This window comes from Leptonychotes weddellii, chromosome 3, assembly GCF_054177405.1.
Source record: "Leptonychotes weddellii isolate Sample4059 chromosome 3, ASM5417740v2, whole genome shotgun sequence".
Lineage (NCBI taxonomy): Eukaryota > Metazoa > Chordata > Mammalia > Carnivora > Phocidae > Leptonychotes > Leptonychotes weddellii.
Window position 1 is genome coordinate 3,057,683 of NC_138371.1, and position 20,073 is coordinate 3,077,755.

The 20,073-nt window shown below is 48.7% G+C and overlaps 1 protein-coding gene across 1 annotated transcript in view; it reads left to right on the forward strand.

The window, feature by feature from the left end:
• COL6A3 (collagen type VI alpha 3 chain) overlaps positions 1 to 20,073 on the forward strand; it is a 78,800-nt gene that overhangs the window by 31,001 nt on the left and 27,726 nt on the right. The window contains exons 8-25 of the mRNA XM_081813337.1: positions 1,407 to 2,015; positions 4,054 to 4,659; positions 6,033 to 6,647; positions 7,541 to 8,140; positions 8,795 to 9,132; positions 10,244 to 10,322; positions 11,171 to 11,316; positions 12,722 to 12,814; positions 13,271 to 13,324; positions 14,104 to 14,175; positions 14,887 to 14,913; positions 15,023 to 15,067; positions 15,183 to 15,236; positions 15,704 to 15,766; positions 16,364 to 16,429; positions 16,818 to 16,871; positions 18,853 to 18,888; positions 19,475 to 19,537. Coding sequence (XP_081669463.1) covers positions 1,407 to 2,015; positions 4,054 to 4,659; positions 6,033 to 6,647; positions 7,541 to 8,140; positions 8,795 to 9,132; positions 10,244 to 10,322; positions 11,171 to 11,316; positions 12,722 to 12,814; positions 13,271 to 13,324; positions 14,104 to 14,175; positions 14,887 to 14,913; positions 15,023 to 15,067; positions 15,183 to 15,236; positions 15,704 to 15,766; positions 16,364 to 16,429; positions 16,818 to 16,871; positions 18,853 to 18,888; positions 19,475 to 19,537 — 3,620 coding nt within the window. The remainder of the gene's footprint in view (positions 1 to 1,406; positions 2,016 to 4,053; positions 4,660 to 6,032; positions 6,648 to 7,540; positions 8,141 to 8,794; positions 9,133 to 10,243; positions 10,323 to 11,170; positions 11,317 to 12,721; positions 12,815 to 13,270; positions 13,325 to 14,103; positions 14,176 to 14,886; positions 14,914 to 15,022; positions 15,068 to 15,182; positions 15,237 to 15,703; positions 15,767 to 16,363; positions 16,430 to 16,817; positions 16,872 to 18,852; positions 18,889 to 19,474; positions 19,538 to 20,073) is intronic.

Below are 20,073 nucleotides of genomic sequence, written 5' to 3' on the forward strand. Positions count from 1 at the left end.
TGCTTCTGCAGCCCCGTTCTGCAATGCATGAGTAAGGTAGGGCTGCTGGCTCTTTCTTTTCCCACTTTAATTGTCTAACTGCTCTCAGGGCAAATCAGGAGAATCAGGGTGACCATTAGAATATTTCATAATTAGATAGATATTTCATAATTAGATGATACAGATTTAGACACATCAGTAGTTAAAAATCCTTTCAAAAACCCTATTTTTACTATATGCCTAATAAAAGCCACACACCATGGGTACATTATAGCTAAAACAGTCTTCAGCTTCACAGTCCTCTAATGTCTTACTTTAAGAGGGTCTCACTGTGCTGTAATTCATCCACAATTCATTCATCAAGAATATAAGGCGTGACGAGAGGCGGGTACATTCCCACCATAAATGCTGCACTGGAATTTCCAACTGCTGATCTTTATTACCATGACTTTGTGTTTAATCGCTTTCCATTTGTTGGTAAAAATGCAGTTAAAAGAGTAATTAATTTCAAGTATAACCCTTTTGATTAAAAACTGAGAATTTAGAACTTCTGCATTGACTCTTCAGCTGTACACTGTCGGGTTTGGATTGTAACCCTGACATCTGGTCTCCCTTTTCCCCTGTTGATCCACTGTGACTTGCAGCAAATCATTCAAAAGCTCCCATCTATGTAACGTGCTGATGGTTACACAGGTTCTGCCCTCCTGTCTCTCCTCCACCCAACACTGTTTCCTGAGTACCCCTCTGAAAGTTGATAATGCTGCTCAAGCATTGAGAAGTTCTAAAATAAAGGTCTGTCTATCATCTATCTATCTATCATCTATCTATCTATCTATCTATCTATCTATCTATCTATCTGTCATCTATCATCTATTTATCTATATTGCTGCATTCATTTTCTATTTCTGTAGCAAATTGGCGTAAATTTAGTGGCTTAAAACAAAATGGATTCATTGTCTTCCAGTTTTAGAGGTCAGCAATCCAAAACCAGTTCCACTGGGCTAAAAGCAAGGTGTCAACCAGATTGTACTCCTTTTGGAGGTTCTTGTGCGTTATGCATTCCCTTGCCTTGTTCGGCCTGCACTCCTTGGCTTGGGGCCCCTTCCTGCATCTGCAAAACAGCAACAGAGCATCTTCTCTCTTCTCTGGCCTCTGCCTCCTCCCTCAGAGCTCTTCCTTGGACTCTCATCGTCTTATCTCCCTCTTAGAAGGACACATGATTGATTATATTGGGCCTACCCGGATAATCCAGGATAATTTCCTCATCCCCCAAACACTTCATGTAATTGTACCTGCAAAGTCCCCTCCACAAGTTCTGGGGATTCTGAATTGGATACCTGTGTGGGGCCACTATTCAGTCCAACCTCGACCCATAGCAGATGGTCCCCTGTGGGTCACGTGTTTCACTGAGGCTGTCTCCCTCCCAGTTTCAGGTGAAAAGGATGTGGTGTTTCTGATTGATGGCTCTGAGGGCGTCAGGAGCGGCTTCCCTCTGCTGAAAGAATTTGTCCAGAGAGTGGTGGAGAGCCTGGATGTGGGCCCGGACCGGGTTCGTGTGGCTCTTGTGCAGTACAGCGACCGGAACAGACCCGAGTTCTACCTGAATTCCTACATGGACCAGCAGAGTGTGGTCAACGCCGTACGCAGGCTGACCCTACTGGGAGGGCCAACCCCCAACACTGGGGCTGCCCTGGACTTTGTCCTGAGGAATATTCTGATCAGCTCTGCCGGAAGCAGGATAACAGAAGGTGTACCCCAGCTGCTGATCGTCCTGACAGCGGACAGGTCTGGGGATGACGTGAGGGGCCCCTCAGTGGTCCTGAAGAGGGGAGGGGCAGTGCCCATTGGCATCGGCATTGGGAATGCTGACATCACGGAGATGCAGACCATCTCCTTCATCCCCGACTTTGCCGTGGCCATTCCCACCTTCCAGCAGCTGGGGACCATCCAGCAGGTGATCTCCGACAGAGTCATCCAGCTCAGCCGGGAAGAGCTAAGCAGGTTGCAGCCAGTTTTGCTCCTCCCAACGAGCCCAGGTAAGGAAGGGAGTCCTTGGGTCATTGTTCCTAGAAACCTCTGGGGCTACTTATTCGGACTGTGGGCTCAGAAGTGTTCTTTGTTGGTTTTCTCTACCATATGGGGTGAAAACTGGCCTTTCATGAAGAATTAGGGGCCATGTGCCTTTGGTCTCAGTGGCCAGCAGTGGCAGAGGCCTGGGGACATGCTATGATTCAATGTTTTGGGCCAAATTAAATTTTCAAAGAGGTGCATGTGCTCGGCTTTAGTGCCGATCCCTGAGTCTGTGTAGAGGCTTCTGCATAATATCGGAAGGGATGGGACCATTCTCATTGGTGGCACCAGCTCAGTATCAATTCTAAGCTGCCCCTGGCAGGTCCAGCTGGCAGCCTTCTGTGATAAGGGAGGGAAATTGACCACAGGGTCCCCCAAGCTGGGGCACAGTCTCTGAAATATTGGTATTTCCAGAGCCAAAGTGTGATGATTGCTTTTGAATGTGGCTGGTGCTGAGAAGTAAATGTCTTAATTGGCAGGAGTCCACCTTGCTCTTATAACTGTAGTTCATTCTGTTTCATCTTTCCTGTTTCCCTTTTGTGGGCCTGGTTACAATAAGCTAGAAACAGTGGGAGCCTGGCTGCTGAGAATGAAGGGGGCTGAGATACATCCATCCCTTTCACAGTAGCACCGAGGGCCTGCCCGCCCTGGGCACTCCGGTGGGGAGGGTCACAGTAGTGAGTAAGCAGCAGCATCCTTGCTCCCTTGTGGCTTACATTCTACAGAGTGCCCTCTGAAGCCTCACGGCGTGGAGAGGGAAAAAAAGGAAAGGCAGAGGGGAACAAAAGGAAGGGAAAAGTAGAAGCAAATGAGAAAAAAGTCAGATGCTGGATATGGTACCCTTTGGGTGAACGAAGGAGGTGAGGGTGACTGACATGGTACAGTTGAGAAGGACTGGCTTTTCCTTGCTGGTGTCCGGGACAGAGTACAGCATGCCCCACAGGCTTCTATGGAATGCTCTAAAGGGTCTGTGATCAAATAAATCTGGGAAACAGTGGGATAAACAAAGCAAAAGAAGTCCCCCACGCCAATTGATGTGTATTGCACATCTACAATTCAATAAGAGAATGCCACATTTCCAAAATTTATTTGATTGCAGGGTCCTTTTATATGGTGCATCCTGAGGTACCAGGGTTCTCAAGAATGCACTTTGGAAATCTTGTCATAGTGCATATGCTTCTTCTTTATTTTAAATACAAGCATATGTTTCTACAACATATTTGCTGTCTGACTCTTCAAAATAACTATTTTCTACCTTTGCCTTGTTCCTGTCTTGTTTCTTTTACACTCTCCTTCTTCCCAGCACCGCTGTCCATATCTCAGCCCCCACCTGTTCCCAGGTGAGCCGTCTCTGCCTCCTGGGCACCTGCCCTTCTCACCTACGCAAGGGTGCCATTCACCATTCTCTCTCCTGCCTCATTGCTTCTCCACCAAGGAAAGGAAGGATGATTCCCTTCACAATACAAACACATCACTTTTTCTTCTTTCTTAAAGACTCTCGATGCCTGCTTCCCCCTCCAGTCATGCTCCCGTCTCCCTTTTAAAGAGTTCTCTAAATCTTTACAATTCCCTTCTGAATCCACCCTGATCTGTCTTTCACTCTCACCACTCCACAGAAGTAGCTCTTGTCAAGGTCCCTCCGTGATCAATTCTCAGATGTCATCTTGCTTGGTCCATAAGAAGCTGATGCATGTCACAGTTGAGATCATCTCCTTCCTGAAACACCATCCCTATGTGGTCTAGACATGGCTCTTGTGTGTCTACTCTCTGCCTCCCTCAGAGTTACTCTTCTTTGTCTTTTGCTGGTTCCTTCTCTTCCCCCAGACTTGTAATCCACTGTAATGCCAGAATTCACTCCTGGGACTTGTATTTTAACTAGAAGAGTCAGAATGAGGATATTTTGTCTGTCAGGTGGTGATTCCAAGACAAACTGGGAGGTGGTTCATTAACACTAAGAATTTGGTGCCAGCAAAGGTGAAGCCCATGATAACATGTGATTCGCAGGTGTTGGAAGCAAGAAGGATGTGGTCTTTCTCATTGATGGGTCCCAAAGTGCTGGTCCTGAATTTCAGTACATCCGCACCCTCATTGAGAGGCTGGTTGACTACCTGGACGTGGGCTTCGACACGACTCGGGTGGCAGTCATCCAGTTCAGCGAGGATCCCAGGGTGGAATTCCTGCTGAATGCCCATTCCAGTAAGGATGAAGTGCAGAATGCAGTGAGGCGGCTGAGGCCCAAAGGTGGGAGGCAGATCAACATTGGTGGTGCCCTGGAGTACGTGTCAAGGAATATCTTCAAGAGGCCACTGGGGAGCCGGATTGAAGAGGGGGTCCCTCAGTTCCTGGTCCTCATTTCATCTGGGAAGTCTGATGATGTGGTAGACGATTCTGCAGCCGAGCTCAAGCAGTCTGGTGTGGCACCATTTACCATTGCAAGGAATGCAGACCAGGAAGAGTTGGTTAAGATCTCTCTGAGCCCTGAATATGTGTTCTCAGTGAGCACATTCCGGGAGCTGCCCAGCCTGGAGCAGAAACTACTGACCCCCATCACAACCCTAACTTCAGAGCAGATACAGAAGATCCTGGCCAGCACTCGCTATCCTTCTCCAGGTAAGATGGGGTATTTGTTGTTGTTCTCTGAGTATTTTTTTTTTAATATAAAAAAATAACAAGTTCATAGATCCATGGTATTCATGATAAGTTAAAATAAATTAAAGGGACACCTGATATTGAACTAGTTATGTCTATTGCTCATTGCAAGGAGGGAGGATGCACATGATGGGGAACCATGGAGCATCTCAGTAAGAGGGTGTTAGCAAGGATTTAGGATAGGATTTGAGCTCATGGCAAGCAATTTTGTGGAAGGCTGCCAAATGGCAGTTTGGCCTGGATCGGATATTGTCAAGAAATGAAAGTAATTCTGTGATTAGGTATCTTTCTACATCTTAGAGCTAAAGCTGTAATTGGTAAAGACGCAGCAGGCATTCCTATTAGCCAGGATGGCAGGTGTTTGGTTATTTTTGTCTTCTTTTTGTCAGTGTGTACTCAGGACTCTGATGTTTGTGTTCTGTGAAATCTTTTGTGTTCTACAGGAGAACCCAAAGCCTGGTTGTGTGTACTGGGCCAGCTTTTCTCTTTCTCAATATTGATGGCTAAATTCCATGACTTGTTCAGCTTTTGCTGTGCTGTGTTTCCATTATAAGTAGCCTACTGATTTATGAGGCAAAAGAGGCTGAATTTGTTGAGTGGCAATGTATGAGTAGCTCAATAAAATGGCATCCAAGAAGGACCTAGAATTCTAACTAAAAGGAAAACATGGCTCATCTTTCCCAGGACTTTTTGATTAATTTTGTATTTAAAAATGGATTCATATAAAGAAAATAGGGAAAATAACAATGAAAACAAAAAAAATTTTTATAAATGCTAGGGGTATGTGGGCAGGAGGAAATCCCATGAGTCAAACACCTGGTGACCTGTTGTGGCACAGTGGGAGAGAGTTGGCATTCTTCACCCATCACTACTTAAGCGGTGGCCTCGAACAGAGAGGACATTTGACCTCATTTGTCTCTCTCTTCTTGTATACCAAAGATGTTGTTCCGGGTGATCTTGATCCCTTCAGGTAGTGACAGCTCGTGATTCTGTAGATTCTGATAATCCAGTTTCTAAATACTGTTTACATTTTTTAAAACTAGTTGTAACCCAGACCGCAAAGCCAAAATTAAAATAGAGTAAACTTAGAGAAAGTTTTGGAGAACTTTCAATAATTCAAAAAGCAGAAATTGTTTTGGTGAAAAAGGCCCAATTTTTAGAGATTAATTTTAAAAAGCTCAAGAGATAAATGCATGTACATCAGCTTATAATTTTAATGTTAATTAATATTGTGGTGCAACATAAGGTAAAGTTCAGAAATGAAAGCAGAAACAAAACCAGATAAACAACCAGTCATGTACTGAGTTTTCCTTTTCTTTTCTTTCTATCCACAGCTATTGAGAGTGATGCTGCAGACATTGTCTTCCTAATTGATACCTCTGACAGCATCAAGCCTGATGACGTTGCACATATTCGGGACTTTGTTATCAAGATCGTCCGCAGACTCAACATTGGCCCCAATAAAGTGAGGATTGGGGTTGTACAGTTCAGCAATGAGGTCTTCCCAGAATTCTTCCTGAAGACCCATAAATCCCAGGCTGCTGTGCTCGATGCCTTACGTCGCCTGAGGTTCAGAGGGGGGTCCCCACTGAACACTGGCAAAGCTCTGGAATTTGTGGCAAGAAACCTCTTTGTCAAGTCTGCTGGGAGCCGGATAGAAGACGGGGTGCCCCAACACCTGGTTCTCTTTCTGGGTGGAAAATCACAGGATGATATTTCCAGGTTTTCGCAGGTGATTAGCTCCTCAGGGATTGTGAGTTTAGGAGTGGGAGACCGAAATATAGACAGAACAGAGCTACAGACCATCACCAACGACCCCAGGCTGATATTCACGGTGCGAGAGTTCAGAGAGCTCCCCAGCATAGAAGACAGGGTCATGCATGCCTTTCGACCCTCCGGGGTCACACCTGCACCTCCAGGAGTGGACATACCTTCTCCCTCACGGCCAGGTACGACCCATGGGACCTGTAACTACAGAGCATGTCATCAATTACCTTTTAACTGAAAAATATAATTAGCATTTATTTTAATAATTTTCATCTGTTAGGGTTGTTGCTGCACATATAAGTAAAAACCAAACACTGGAAAAATGATTCAGTTGAACTGTAGAAGGAAACATATCCCAGAAAACATGGCCAATGATTCTTCCATGAGGCTTCTCTAAGGCTAGTCAGAGACCCACTGAAAGGTTCTATGAAGGTGCATCGAGGATTAGCCACAGATTCATTGGCTCTCAGAATAGGACAGAATCTTTGAGGTTGGCTAGTCGATGCCCCTCTTTTACTCCAGTCTTGATGGCTTGATTATAATTAGGAAAGTACCCCCAAATGCCATTGATTTTTGGCAGGCTTCCCTGAAGCTCTTAGCATGTTGGCAGGCAATCCTCCACAGGTGTATGGAGTCTGCTTCCCATTTTCCAATCTGTTTCTCCCAGCCCTTTTTTGATCTGCCTCTAGTACATCTCCCTCGACTCCTGTCAGACATCATTGTTTATTTTTGGCCAGAAGGAAAGTGGTTAGTGGCATTTCCTAAAACATCTGAGTTTATGGACCGTTGAATCTGTGACAAGATACCATTTTGCATGGGATAATCAGACTCAGTTCTCAGTTTCCCTGAGTCCTTCTGCCTCCTATCTTTTTATTCAGATGATTTATCATTTATCTTCTTGTTTTTAGCATAATAGAGGCTATGAATTTGGGAACTATAGAGGCATGGAATAAAGCAAAGGTGTTTACTGTGAATAAGCTCCAGGAATGTCTTATTCCAATTACTTTACACTTTGTATATTTGGTATGGATATGGAAACCAAATTTCTCCTCATTTCCATTTTAATCATTTTTAGAGAAAAAGAAAGCAGATGTTGTGTTCCTGTTGGATGGCTCCATCAATTTCAGGAGGGACAGTTTCCAGGAAGTGCTCCGTTTCGTGTCTGAAATTGTGGACACGCTGTATGAGGGGGGTGACTCCATCCAGGTGGGGCTGGTCCAGTACAACTCTGACCCCACTGATGAGTTCTTCCTGAAGGACTTTTCCACCAAGGAGCAGATTATTGACGCCATCAACAAAGTGGTCTACAAAGGGGGGAGACATGCAAACACCAAGGTGGGCATCGAGCACCTGCGGCAGAATCACTTCGTGCCAGAGGCAGGCAGCCGCCTGGATCAGAGGGTCCCTCAGATAGCATTTGTGATCACGGGTGGAAAGTCAGTGGAGGATGCCCAGGAGGCCAGCCTGGCACTCACCCAGAAGGGTGTCAAAGTGTTTGCCGTCGGCGTGAAAAACATCGACTCAGAGGAGGTTGGGAAAATAGCGTCCAACAGTGCTACAGCGTTCCGAGTGGGGAATGTTCAGGAGCTGTCTGAATTGAGCGAGCAAGTTCTGGAAACTCTGCATGATGCAATGCATGAGACCTTATGTCCGGGTGTGACTGATATTTCCAAAGGTAACCGATCCCCTTTATGTGTACATTTTCATTCTGTCATGCCAATGTTTAGGACTTGTTGAGTTATTTAGGTGCCTGGTGCTGGCCCATGGCTTCCTTGAGCCTTTGACTTCTTTAGCCATTTTCCCTATATCCAGGTGGGTTGGGTCCTGGCAACCACCTGGCCCCTGTTACCGACAAAGCTACGTTATCATCTTTCAGGGTAAGGCTGGAAGTCTGTATTTTGTTGTTCTTCTAAGATTTACTTTTTCCCTCTATTCCTGGATCTCCCAAATAATTCAGACTTATTGATACCTGTTTGTGTTTATAGGTTTTATTAGATCAACTATTTGAGATCAGAGTATCTGAGTTCTCAAGTGCATTTAATTTAAAGCACAATCTGGGGATGTACGTGAACACCGACTGGATAGCAGGCCAAAATTGATTAACACCCCAGAAAAGCAAACCCATTAAAATGGCCTACACTCTCAGTTCCTAAGAGTCAGCACTGGTGTTCCCTGAGAGGCAGACGGATTGCTTCTCAAAGCTCACACATAGAGGATCTCGTTTTGCCCTTGAGCTTGATGCCCGGTCCCCGTCCTGGGGCTGTGCCTGTGTATTAGACTCATTTCGGCCACCTTGACTTAGAGCTCATTGCCTACTTTGCTTTTGCAGCCTGTAATCTGGATGTGATTCTGGGGTTTGACGGATCAAGAGACCAGAATGTATTTGTGACCCAGAAGGGCCTTGAGTCCAAGGTGGACGCCGTTTTGAATAGAATCAGCCAGATGCAAAGAATCAGCTGCAGCGGGGACCGGATGCCCACCGTGCGAGTGTCGGTGGTGGCCAGCACGCCCTCAGGTCCTGTGGAGGCCTTTGACTTTGCCGAGTACCAGCCGGAGCTGTTTGAGAAGTTCCGGAACATGCGTAGCCAGCAGCCCTATGTCCTCACTGCGGACGCACTGAAGGTCTATCAGAACAAGTTCAGACAGTCCTCACCAGACAGTGTAAAGGTGAGCGTGGGCGCCCCCTTCTTCCAGCTTCCTGTGCAGTTTCTGGACTTCTGCTGGTCGGGAGGGACACCTCTGTGTCCAGATGCCCCTTTCCCCAAAGTGTTCTTCATCTATAAACACTCTTCATGTTTGATGGGTTTGGCAGTGCTTGATCATGGAGGTGCTTTATCGTCAACTGATCACAATAGTCTGAAATGTATTATCTTCCTCACTTCAGTAGTTTTACTTCTACTCTAAAAAAAATTCCTGGAAATCAGTAATTAAGATTGAGTGAGTTGAAGTGATGATTAATTCATGTTTAATTGTAGTCCTATCCATTAAGGACATCATGCTCTGTTTCTCTCTCTTTCTCTCAGTGTGATGTATAGATACATACACGTATACATATATAGATATAATGTGAACACACACACACACACACACACACACGCTACTAGTCTGCTCAGATGCCGTAACATTACACAGACTGGACGGCTGAAACAACAGAAATTTATTCTCACAATCCAGGAGACGCTGCAAGTCTTGAGATCAGAGTGTCTGCTGGGTTGGTCTTCGGAGGCCTCTGTCCTTGGCCTCCAGAAGGCCACCTTCTCCTTCGGTCTCCGTACGGTCTTCCCTCTGTGTGTCTGTGTCCCAATCTCCTCTTCTTAGAAGGAGACGAGTCACACTGGATGAGAGCCCACCCCAGTGATCTCACTAAATTTAAGGACCCTTTAAAAGCCCTATCACCAAATACAGTAATATTCTGAGGTACTGAAGGCTAAGGCGTCAACATATGATATTTGGAGGAGCATAGTTCAGCCCATAACAAACATACACACACACACAGTTTCTAGAAACTATATCACATAAATAGGAAAATGAGATAAACTGTCTTTATTTTTATTGTGATTTTTTAAGTTAACCAAGCACCACAATAGACTCATTTATTTTATCCCTCATTTATTGCACAGTATCAAAGAGCTATGCCCGGGGGATGATCGTTTCTCAGCGTTGGCCCCAGTGTCCTCAACTGTAAGATGGAGGGTTTGAATGGTCCAGTCTCCCCTCTGGAAGTCTGTAATGTTTCTTTCTAATTGTGGCTGGGGTTTGACTGATCCTATATTTTCAGGTGGTCATTCATTTTACGGATGGAGTGGATGGAAGTCTGGCTGATTTACAAAAGGCGTCTGAGGAACTCCGACAAGAAGGTGGGTTGTGGGTTTTCTAAACGTGAGAAGTTGGCTTGGGTGAGAGCCAGGAGTCCTCTGGGGGACCCTCGGGGGTTCCTCCCCACAGTCTGGCCCTCTGTCACCTGCCTGGGGCTGTCAGAGTTCCCCTCATACCACAGATGGCTTTATCACCAAGTCCTGACACAGGCCCTTCAGGTTCTCAGACTCATTCAGGCGGCAGAACATCTAGAAAGCATGATGCTTTTGCAAAAGAACATGACACTTTGATCACAGCTCAAAAATACCACTATTTTAAGCAAAAAGATGCTCATTAGACAAACAAATAATGAACACACGTTTTCCAAATTTAAGGTGATTAGATAAACAGGGATGCCTATTATATAATATCTGACTGTCTGCTTTGGAGTTTGTAGCACTGACTATCAGAAAGCGAATGCCAACACCAGAAGCTTAGAGAAGCAAAATTTACCATGAGGATGTTCTTTTTCTTAGCTGGCTTTTCCTGAGCAAGAAGACAAGACTTGTTAATCTAGTTTTGGGGGTGGGGCCTTGCAGTTCTTTCCACAGCATCCCTGTGTTCTGTCAGGTCAGGCCAGAGTTTACGAATTTATGTATGAATATGTTTCGTGATGTCACTTCCTGTGTTTCTCCTGATCAGCTTAGTTCTACGACTGGAACGGTTGCCCAGAGGCGTCCAAGGTTCCAGTATGTTAACTCTTCAGGGTAGCTAACTAGTTTGAGTCCATACGTTTCAGGTAAAAGCCACATTTTACACTGAAGTTTTCTTTTAAAATAAAAAGTCAGGAGGGCGACGAGGTTGTGGTTTGGAATGCCGGGCGAGCCACGGTGGATGTCTCTCCTTGCAGGGGTCCAGGCTCTGATCCTGGTGGGCCTGGAGCGCGTAGCCAACTTGGAGCAACTGATGCAGCTGGAGTTCGGGCGAGGCTTCCTGTACAACAGGCCGCTGAGGCTCAACTTGCTGGACCTCGATTATGAGCTAGCAGAGCAGCTCGTGAGTTTTTATGTCTCTACCCACAAACCGGTCCGGATACCAAATTCTTTGTCATCTTAAGATAATCAAGGTTTTTTTTTTTTTTTTTTTTTTTGCCAGATGAGTGGCAGAGGGGCTCTTTGGGTGGGTAATTCAAAATTCAATTAATTTAATTCACTTGGGAGGGACCTGCCTTGTTGCCACCCCCAGCGTGAGTCCTGGAAACGGAGGTATCCAAGAGCTGGGAAAACAGCCAGGGGGACGGTGGGTCTCTAGGCAGGCTGCTGGTGGTGTCAGCTGGTGGTGTCCTCTGCTCCCTTTCGTGAGCGTCTTGCCCTTCATAAGATTGCCGCAAAGGCAAAACATCAGACTGTCCCCAAACAGGAAACAGTGTTGTAACCATCAGAAAGCTTGCATGCGAAAACAAGGCTATGCAGGAAAAGAAAGACCATTTCTGGGCCGAGATGCATCTCCATTGCCTTCTCTCCTAGTTTCCTCTGGAGCAGATAAAGGTGCCCCCCGAGGCTTCCCAGTGCTTGGGTTCAGCCTCTCTCGGCTGGAGGTGCTGGCTCCCGGGTGGGAGTGAGGCGGGCCTTCGGGGGATGTGGGGCTGAGTGGTCAATTTAGGGATTGTTTGCTGGAGGCAAGAGTGGGCGGTGGGACAGATTGACTGTTCCTTCTTCCCGGGGCTAGAATTAGGACTTTATTTTGTTACTGGGTGGAAGGAGGTTGTGTTAGTTGACGCATCCGGGACATGGAAGAAAGTGAAAACTCTAAGAAGCCCAGCGCAAGAAAAGCATCGGACCACCATGAGTTTAGCAGTTGGAACTGTTTCTTGGGCGTGCGCTTCCCCGTCAAGCCAGGGGCTAGGATGGGAAGGGAACGTCGGGGGTGTCTGCTGAGTGTGGGCCCCACTGGTGACCCAGAGTGTGGTGCTGGTGGCTAAGACACAGGCCACTTGTGTCTGCCCCCCACGAGGCCTCCTGCGGGCGGGCCCCATAATCTGTGCCCTGACCATGGCTGTGAGGAAGGGTGTATGGATCTCCATTTTGGAGATCCTTCTGTCCGGGCCGTATGCAGTTTGTTTCTTAGGTCTTGCTCTTTGGAGTTTAAGACTATGTAAGTTATGCTTAACCTTTGAGATTTGAAGATGTATGTTGGAAACTTGTAGAAGTAAGGCCCAGACTGAGGTGACACTGTGAATAAAATCCGACTTTGGTCGCTCTTCGCGCTCCCATTTGTGACTTGCCACCGCTGTCCTGACTGCTCAGCCAGTCTCGGAGAGAATGCCGCGCGAGCAGAACTTCATCTCTCACTGCGAAATCCACGCACATCAGATTTTGACCTTCACGGCATATTTATGCTTTTTTTTTTTTTTTTTCCCCTAGACATTGTTGAGACCTGAACTTTCTTTTCCTTTTGGTAGGACAACATTGCCGAGAAAGCTTGCTGCGGAGTTCCCTGCAAATGCTCCGGACAAAGGGGAGACCGTGGGCCCCTTGGCAGCATTGGGCCAAAGGTGAGGTGGCTTTGCCCTTCCCTTACACCTGGAGCTAGATCTCAGCAGAGTCCCAGGGGCTCAACAGGAGGCCCGAGGGGCGCTGGATGCCCGCCACCTTCTCTCTTTCCTCGGGGTGAGGGCATCTGTTCTCTAATGCACTGGTTCTTCATTTTATAAAATACTGTTAAAATCGGTGGGCATCACTAGCAACCTTGCTGTGGATGGTCAACAGGGATTCTTAGCAAATGCGTCTAAGTTACAGGAAACGGACAGGATTTCTCAGTAGATCAGAGTCTTTAAGATCCTGATAGATTACGCTGGAATAATGAGCAGAAGCCCAAGTTCAAGGGGACAGCTAAAGCCATGCTGATCGGTGGCACTGCTCTATCAAAGGAAGGGGGTCGGGGAGACACTTGAATGTGGAACAAAGGAAACTATGGGCCTTAACTGAGGAACTGATTTGCTCTGTTCTAGGGTATTCCCGGGGAAGATGGCTATCGAGGTTATCCCGGTGACGAGGGTGGACCCGTAAGTACAAGATAATTTGTTCTTGAAGCTTTTATTCCGTCCTTATTCCTCACACGTTGGGGTTGAATTGTGGGCTTCATAATCTGTCACATTTCCAGTGACTTTCCTACTGGGAAAACATTAATTTCTGACCTCCTCCACGACTGCCCTCAGACCTCTAACTGTGGAGCACAGTGTGATGCCCCCGGACACGACCCATGTAGGCATGCGGTGCGGGGGTTTTCCTGGTCCTGTTTCCGAGGGAGACACTTGATGGCCTCTGAGACTTGGGGCCACCGGAGGGTCCAGCTGGGGGCTCAGGAAGCAGTTCCTGGGACCAATGAGGTCTGAGAGGCTTTGAGACACTAGCAGGAAGCCCAGCCCTGGGATGGGGATAAAGGGCCCGGTGGGGAGTAGGTGAAGTCACGGGCTCCCAGCTGGAAGTGCTGGGTGTCAGGGCTGACCCCAGGACCCTTTGGAGAGCTGAGAACCAGGGATGGCACAGAGGAGACGTCAGGCCGAGGATTCTCCCAGCATCCAGTACCCAGAAGTCTGCCCACCCTTGGTCCTCCAGGGAGGTACCCTCTGAGCTGCAGACCCTTCCAGGCCCCACTCCCTCCAGAGGCGGGAACTGCCCAGGGCTGGGGGTGCAGGGTGCTGGAGGCTTCACTGGGATTGAACAGCATCCCTGCCAGCAAAATCCACTTTGTAGGACACGCCTTTCCCTGCAAAGCAAACTCAGTGGAGGCATGTGACAAGGAGGAGCTCCAACCTGTAAATGACTTTGTCTCTCCGGGCAGGGTGAGCGCGGTCCTCCTGGCGTGAACGGCACTCAAGGTTTCCAGGGCTGCCCCGGGCAGAGAGGAGTAAAGGTACAGTGTGTTGGCCCCTGAGAGTGTGGGGGGACCCACAGCCCCAGGGCCCTGGTAGGTGGAGGGCATTCAGTGGCACCTGCAGAAGTGAGAGAGTTTCCCCAAATGCCTCCTTGGGGAGGAAGGCCCCCGGGGGCTCCAGCGGCCAGCAGCCTCTCATTGGAGGGCGGCTCCGAAGTCTGGCAGGCTCAGAAGCCCTGGCAGCGGTGGGAAGGGAGCCTGAGAATAGTGGAATAGTTTCCTATGGGCAAGTCAGGAGGCAGTCACAAGGACAGAGAACGCACGGGCCAGGGCGGAGGGAGGGCTGGGGGCCAGCGGCTCCAGCCCCGGACCCCGAGAGAAGCCAGGAAAGTGTTGGGGCAGAGTGGATGGCAAGCGCTAGAAGATTCCTTGTGTGAAATACTTGGATTTGTTTTCTCCTCCGTGTGCTGAAGTTTGAAAACAGCTGCTGAAGGGAAGGGGGCAACGAGGGGCAAAGTCACAAAGGGATCTTGGAGCCTGGTCCCCTTCTGCTCAGGGAGTCAAGGTTCTGGCAAATTAGCCTTAGGATCCTCCATGTGATGGAGAGAGGCAGCACAGACAGATGAGTGCCCAATCCTGCATTTCGGATTCGGGGTGCTCAGGTGGGGTGGGGCTCCCCCAGCCTGTTCTAGCCTCTTCTCTTTGGCCTCCAGGGAGGAGCTAATGTCTCCCTTTTCCCCTACCTTCCAGGGCTCTCGCGGATTCCCAGGAGAGAAGGTACCTACTCTTGTTTCCGTTTTTTAAATTTAAAGCATTCCCAGTATCTGTCATTTCTCCTCTGCCAGAATGGCTTTCTAGCCTCACTCTGTGTCTTGTTCCCTCGCAGGGTGAATTAGGAGAAATCGGGCTAGATGGTCTCGACGGTGAAGATGTAAGCGATTTCACACTCTGAGTCCACACCGCGTCCAGTCCTGAACATCCCGGCCACTCATCCCTCAGATCTGGAAATTGTGCCAGGAGTGACGTTTTCTTATTGTCTTTGACAGGGAGACAAAGGATTGCCTGGTTCTTCTGGAGAAAAAGGGAATCCCGGTAGAAGGGTCAGTATGTTTCCATAGTGTTGCCATTGTGGGAAAACAAAAAACATTTTCCTTAAGGAATATATTTTTTTATTCATGTATGTGAAGACTGCTTCCTCCAGGCAGCCTTCCCTGATGTCCTTTAGGGGTGCATCCTTGGCGTCGCCTCGGTCCTCTGTCAGCTGGGACAATTACATCAGATTTTTTGTTTGTTTGTTTGTTTGAAGAGTTATGTCTCATAGGGCAGGGACTGAGTGTGTTCTGTTTAAACAACTCCCTGGTGCCTGGTACAGAATAGGTCCCAGTAAATATTTGGGATTACTTGAACAAATCAGAAACATCTGGAAGTCATTTTACCTTCATGTAAATGAGCAAATGGGAAATGCTGTTCTGTTTAAGATTTATGAACTAAAGAACGTGATTTTAAGGGTAAGCTACAAATTTGAAACCCTATCTAATTTTTGTCTCTGCTTGTGCTTTTTATTTAGGGTGACAAAGGACCTAAAGGGGACAAAGGAGAGAGAGGGGACATTGGAATTCGAGGTGACCCGGTAAGGGAGCTTCCTCATCCGCAGTTTGAGACCCACATCTGGGGAAGAGGGTTGCAGGAAAGTGGGTTGAAAGGAAGAATTTTAAACCAGAATTTTGAAATTGCCTTTAAATGTGTCAATAACATACGTGGTTTGTCCTTTTCCTACAATTTTGGAGATGCATATGCTCTCTTACCTGCAAAGACAAGCGTTTGCAAGGCCTAGCATATGAAGACCTCAGAAATTTCCCTAAAAGCTGGTCTCAGGCACTTTAATCCAGAGGATCGGGTGGTTAGAAAGCTATTAGGGGTGGCAAAAACGTTAAGACCCTGAGCCACCACCCCTCAGCCACATCCTGCAGAGCCCACCTACCCCACTCGGACAGCCTGACTGTGGGGTCACGGACCACTCTTGGCTCTGGGGAGGGCAGTGGCCCGGGGTCCCTCTCGCCTTGTTCTGGCCAGGAGGAGAGGAGGCTGGCCTGGGAGGGCTTTTGTAGAACCATAGAGCCAGAAAAGCTGCAAACCCCTTTTTTTCCCCATTTCTTTTCCTCACATGAATTTCAAGCGTCCCTTTCTTGCATATGCGGCTCATGTCCCTGACCCGTGTTGTTCACAGGGTAACTCAGGACAGGACAGTCAGCAGAGAGGACCCAAAGGAGAAACTGGAGACATCGGCCCCATGGTACGGCGCTCTGCGTTCCCAGGCCCCGTTTGCCGACGGCTTGCCCAGCCACAGAGGCCACGGAAGTGGTCTTCGGGGCCGTGGGGCGCACGAGGCTAGGAGCGGACTGTGTGTGCAGGTGAAGGGGTCTCCCCAACAGGGAGCAATAGCAGCTGCCACCAAGAGGGGCTTCTTTTCTGCAGATTTGTGCCCCTTGGATATTAATGGAAAGTGCTTGTCAAGCCAGAGGCTTGTGGAGACGGGCCCGACCCACGTCTAAGGGGCCCCACCAAGCAGCCCACCACCCTGGGTGTGTGCCCCTTTTCCCGTAGTGTCTGGCACAGTGTGCCAGAGTTAGACAGTCTTCTTTGCAGAAGAGAATCTTACACCGATGTTTTCTCCACATCAGGGTCTCCCTGGGAGAGATGGGGTATCTGGAAGCCCTGGAGAAATCGGGAAAGACGTGAGTGCCTCTTGGGGCTTGGGGGGCTCCTTGGGAAGATTTAGCAAGTGCCGCTGGAGTTGCCGACATGACCTGGGGCAGAGCTACTCAGCAACTTTATACTTAGGGACTCTAAGGGGATTTCTGAAACTGTTGTCACCCAGACCTTGCTGCTTATAGAAATTTTTCATTCTTATAGTTTGCTCTGTGCTCCATCTCTTCCCCCTCCCCCCCGGTTCTGCCTCCTGCCCGTCCAAAAAAACCACATCCAACAGATGCTTTTAAAAGTAGTATCTTTGCTGCTTTCAAATATTTGGCTTGGTTTTATCCTGCTAAATATTTTAAAAATCCAGACAGAAGCAGGAATACAGGGGGAGCGAGGGCGTGAGGGGCGGGAAGGCTGACGGGTCGTATACTGGTTGGTTAAATGATTGTACTGCTGTAATTCAAGGATGCAAGCAGATTCTGGCTTCTCGCGAATGGTATCCTGCAGCTGTCTTTCCAAGACATTTCACAAATGTCTGTTGCAGAATAGCTCATTGCCAGCTGGCTCTTTGAGTCTTGTTAAAGTGTTGCTAAAGCCGAAGTTATGTGTACAATCTTTAGGAGGTTTCCTGGGAACCCAGAGCTCGGGCTCTGGAAGTAGGAGAGTCCTGGATAATGCTGAGGGGCTGTATAATGAACAGCGACTGAGGAAGTACTCGATTGTCATAATGGGCTGTCGGCTCTGTGGGCGAGCAGAGCCAAAACTTGTTTTCGTGAAAGGACTTAAAACAGAGCCTTGCATACCATTTGTTTGATTTCTGTGGGCAAGGTAGAAACTTGGGTTTGAATTTGATATGGTCAAGGGCTCTTACCTCGCCCTTGAAGCTGGGCGAAGCCTGGCTGTTGGCCTCCTCCTTCCCTTACGACCTCGCTGCACCAGGCTCATGGCAGGGTGACTCGTGTCCTTCCCCCTGGGTTACCTCACGCCTCAGGCCACCACTGCAGGCTTTTGCAGGCCGCCTCTGGCATGAGCCGTGCGTCTTTGAGCACTGGTGGCCTCTGGCCATGCTCCAGGGTGTCCCCTTTGGGGGAGGCCAGCCAGATTGTCACTCTCAAGGAGTCCGGCCTGTCTCCGCCTCCTCCACTGGTCCATGTGTCGTCCGTGGAAGGAGACCAAAATCTTGCATTAAAGATGCTGCCACCACAGTGAATAATGGCAAAACAATCACCCCAGAAAATCTCTGGGCTGATCCACTGGGAGCGGAGAATGCCTTTCTTTGGTTGATGCAGCAGATGCACGAAGCCCTGTAACAGAGCTGGTGTGTTACAGAATCCAGAATACCAACGCTTAATCTCGCAAAGATACACCCAGGACAGGACCTTCATGCATTCCCATCCTAACCGTTTGCATTAGAGAAGAAGCATCACAAAATCGGGATTAAAGGATTACTTAGCGCTGCGGGCCCACATGTATTTGAACTAGGGGTCACTTCTGGAACATCGAGGAAGATGTTGCCAAGTCATGAGCCCAGACTTAAGTACAGTTGGGCTTTTAGGTTCACATATACGTGCACTCCCGATGCTTTACTTAACGGAGTATGTGTTTTATTTGGCCAGGAGCATCTGGAGAGTTTGGGACTCTCTTCCATTAGAATGAACATATTTCATTACCTCTCCCTGCAGTTAGGAAAATGGTCGTAAAGCAGATGGGTCGACATTACCATTTCACATCCTTGTTTGAAACTGGCTGGGATCGTGCAGCGAGAGCGAGTCATTATTTTGCTTGGCAGGTCTGAGGTTAACTCTGAAAGCTTGGATTTGGGTGGTTAACAGGGCAGCACGGAAGCAAGAGCTCGAAGAGATGAGAGCAGGAGGAAGGGGGTCTCGCGTGCGTCTGCTCGGGGCCCGCTAGGCGCGGCTTCTGGTGCTCGGTGGCTCCCGTCGCAACGAGAGCCCCGGGCTCTGTCCCCAGGCTCTGTCCCCAGGCTCCCTCTGAGTTTCTGTGACTTCCCCACAGGGTGGCTTCGGCCGAAGGGGACCCGTGGGAGCTAAGGTAGGTCTCCCCCTTGGCGCCTCTTTTCTGCCATCACGTCGGGACTCACCGTGTGCTGTCAGAGGGCAGGGATGCAATCCCGCCCAGGAGCCAAAAGCACTGTCCCTCAGCCAGCGAGGCGTGAAGCTCAGACAGCTGGCCCCACCTTCTCCGCCAACTCCTTAACTCGAGCCTCTTCTGAAGGGCTCGTGAAACCGAGGGGCCGTGGGGACGAGGGGCAGAAGCAAAGGCGAGAGGTGGAGGAGGCGCTGTCCGGGCATACCTCAGCCCCGACGTGCTCGCTTATCTGGGCCTTGGCCTGTCTCAGCGTCTACTCACCTGCACAAGGCAGGTTTGGATTAAAAACTCCCCGCCTCACAAAGCCATCCTGAGCAGAAGGTGAAAAGAGTGAGAAACCATCATGAGAGTGCAGAGGGACCCCTGCTGCATGGGGTCATGTCTTAGTCTGGAGGCACGGTGCCAGTGGCCCCCGCCCCCACGTAGGGCTGTTCCCCTGTCCCCCTGTCCAGATGTGACTGTGGAACACACAGCTGACATTGGCATAAACTACCCTGACCCTCCCCCTCCGTCTTCTTCTGTTTCCAAGGGCAACAAGGGCGGCCCCGGCCAGCCGGGCTCCGTGGGAGAGCAGGGGACCCGAGGCGCACAGGTCAGTATCCCCAGCAAGGCTGCGTGCCTTGTGATGCTTTCCCAGATGCTCTGGTATTTTTTTTTTAAATTTCACTGAGGTGACCGTCAGTTTTACAAAATTGAACGCGAGACTAATCATTGTGAAGTGAACAATTCAGTGGCGGATAGTACATTCACAGTGTTGTACAACCATCAGCTCTATGTAGTTAGAAAACATTTTCACCGTCCCCAGAGCAGCCCGCTCCCCGTTAAGCCGTCACTCCCATCTCCCCTCCCCTAGCTCCTGGAAACCACTCATTTCCCTTCTGTCTCTGTGGGTTTGTGTCTTCTGGAAATTTCATGGAAATGGAATCATATGCTATATGGCCTTTTCTGTCTGGCTTCTTTCACTGGGCATCATGTTTTTGAGGTTCCTCCATGTAGTAGCGTGTCTATGCTTCCTTTTTCTTCGTGGCTGAGTCATATTCCACGGTGTGGACAGACAACCATTTGTTTACCCAGGCATCAGCTGGTGGACACTTGGGCTCTTTCCACCTTTTGGAGACGGTGAATAGT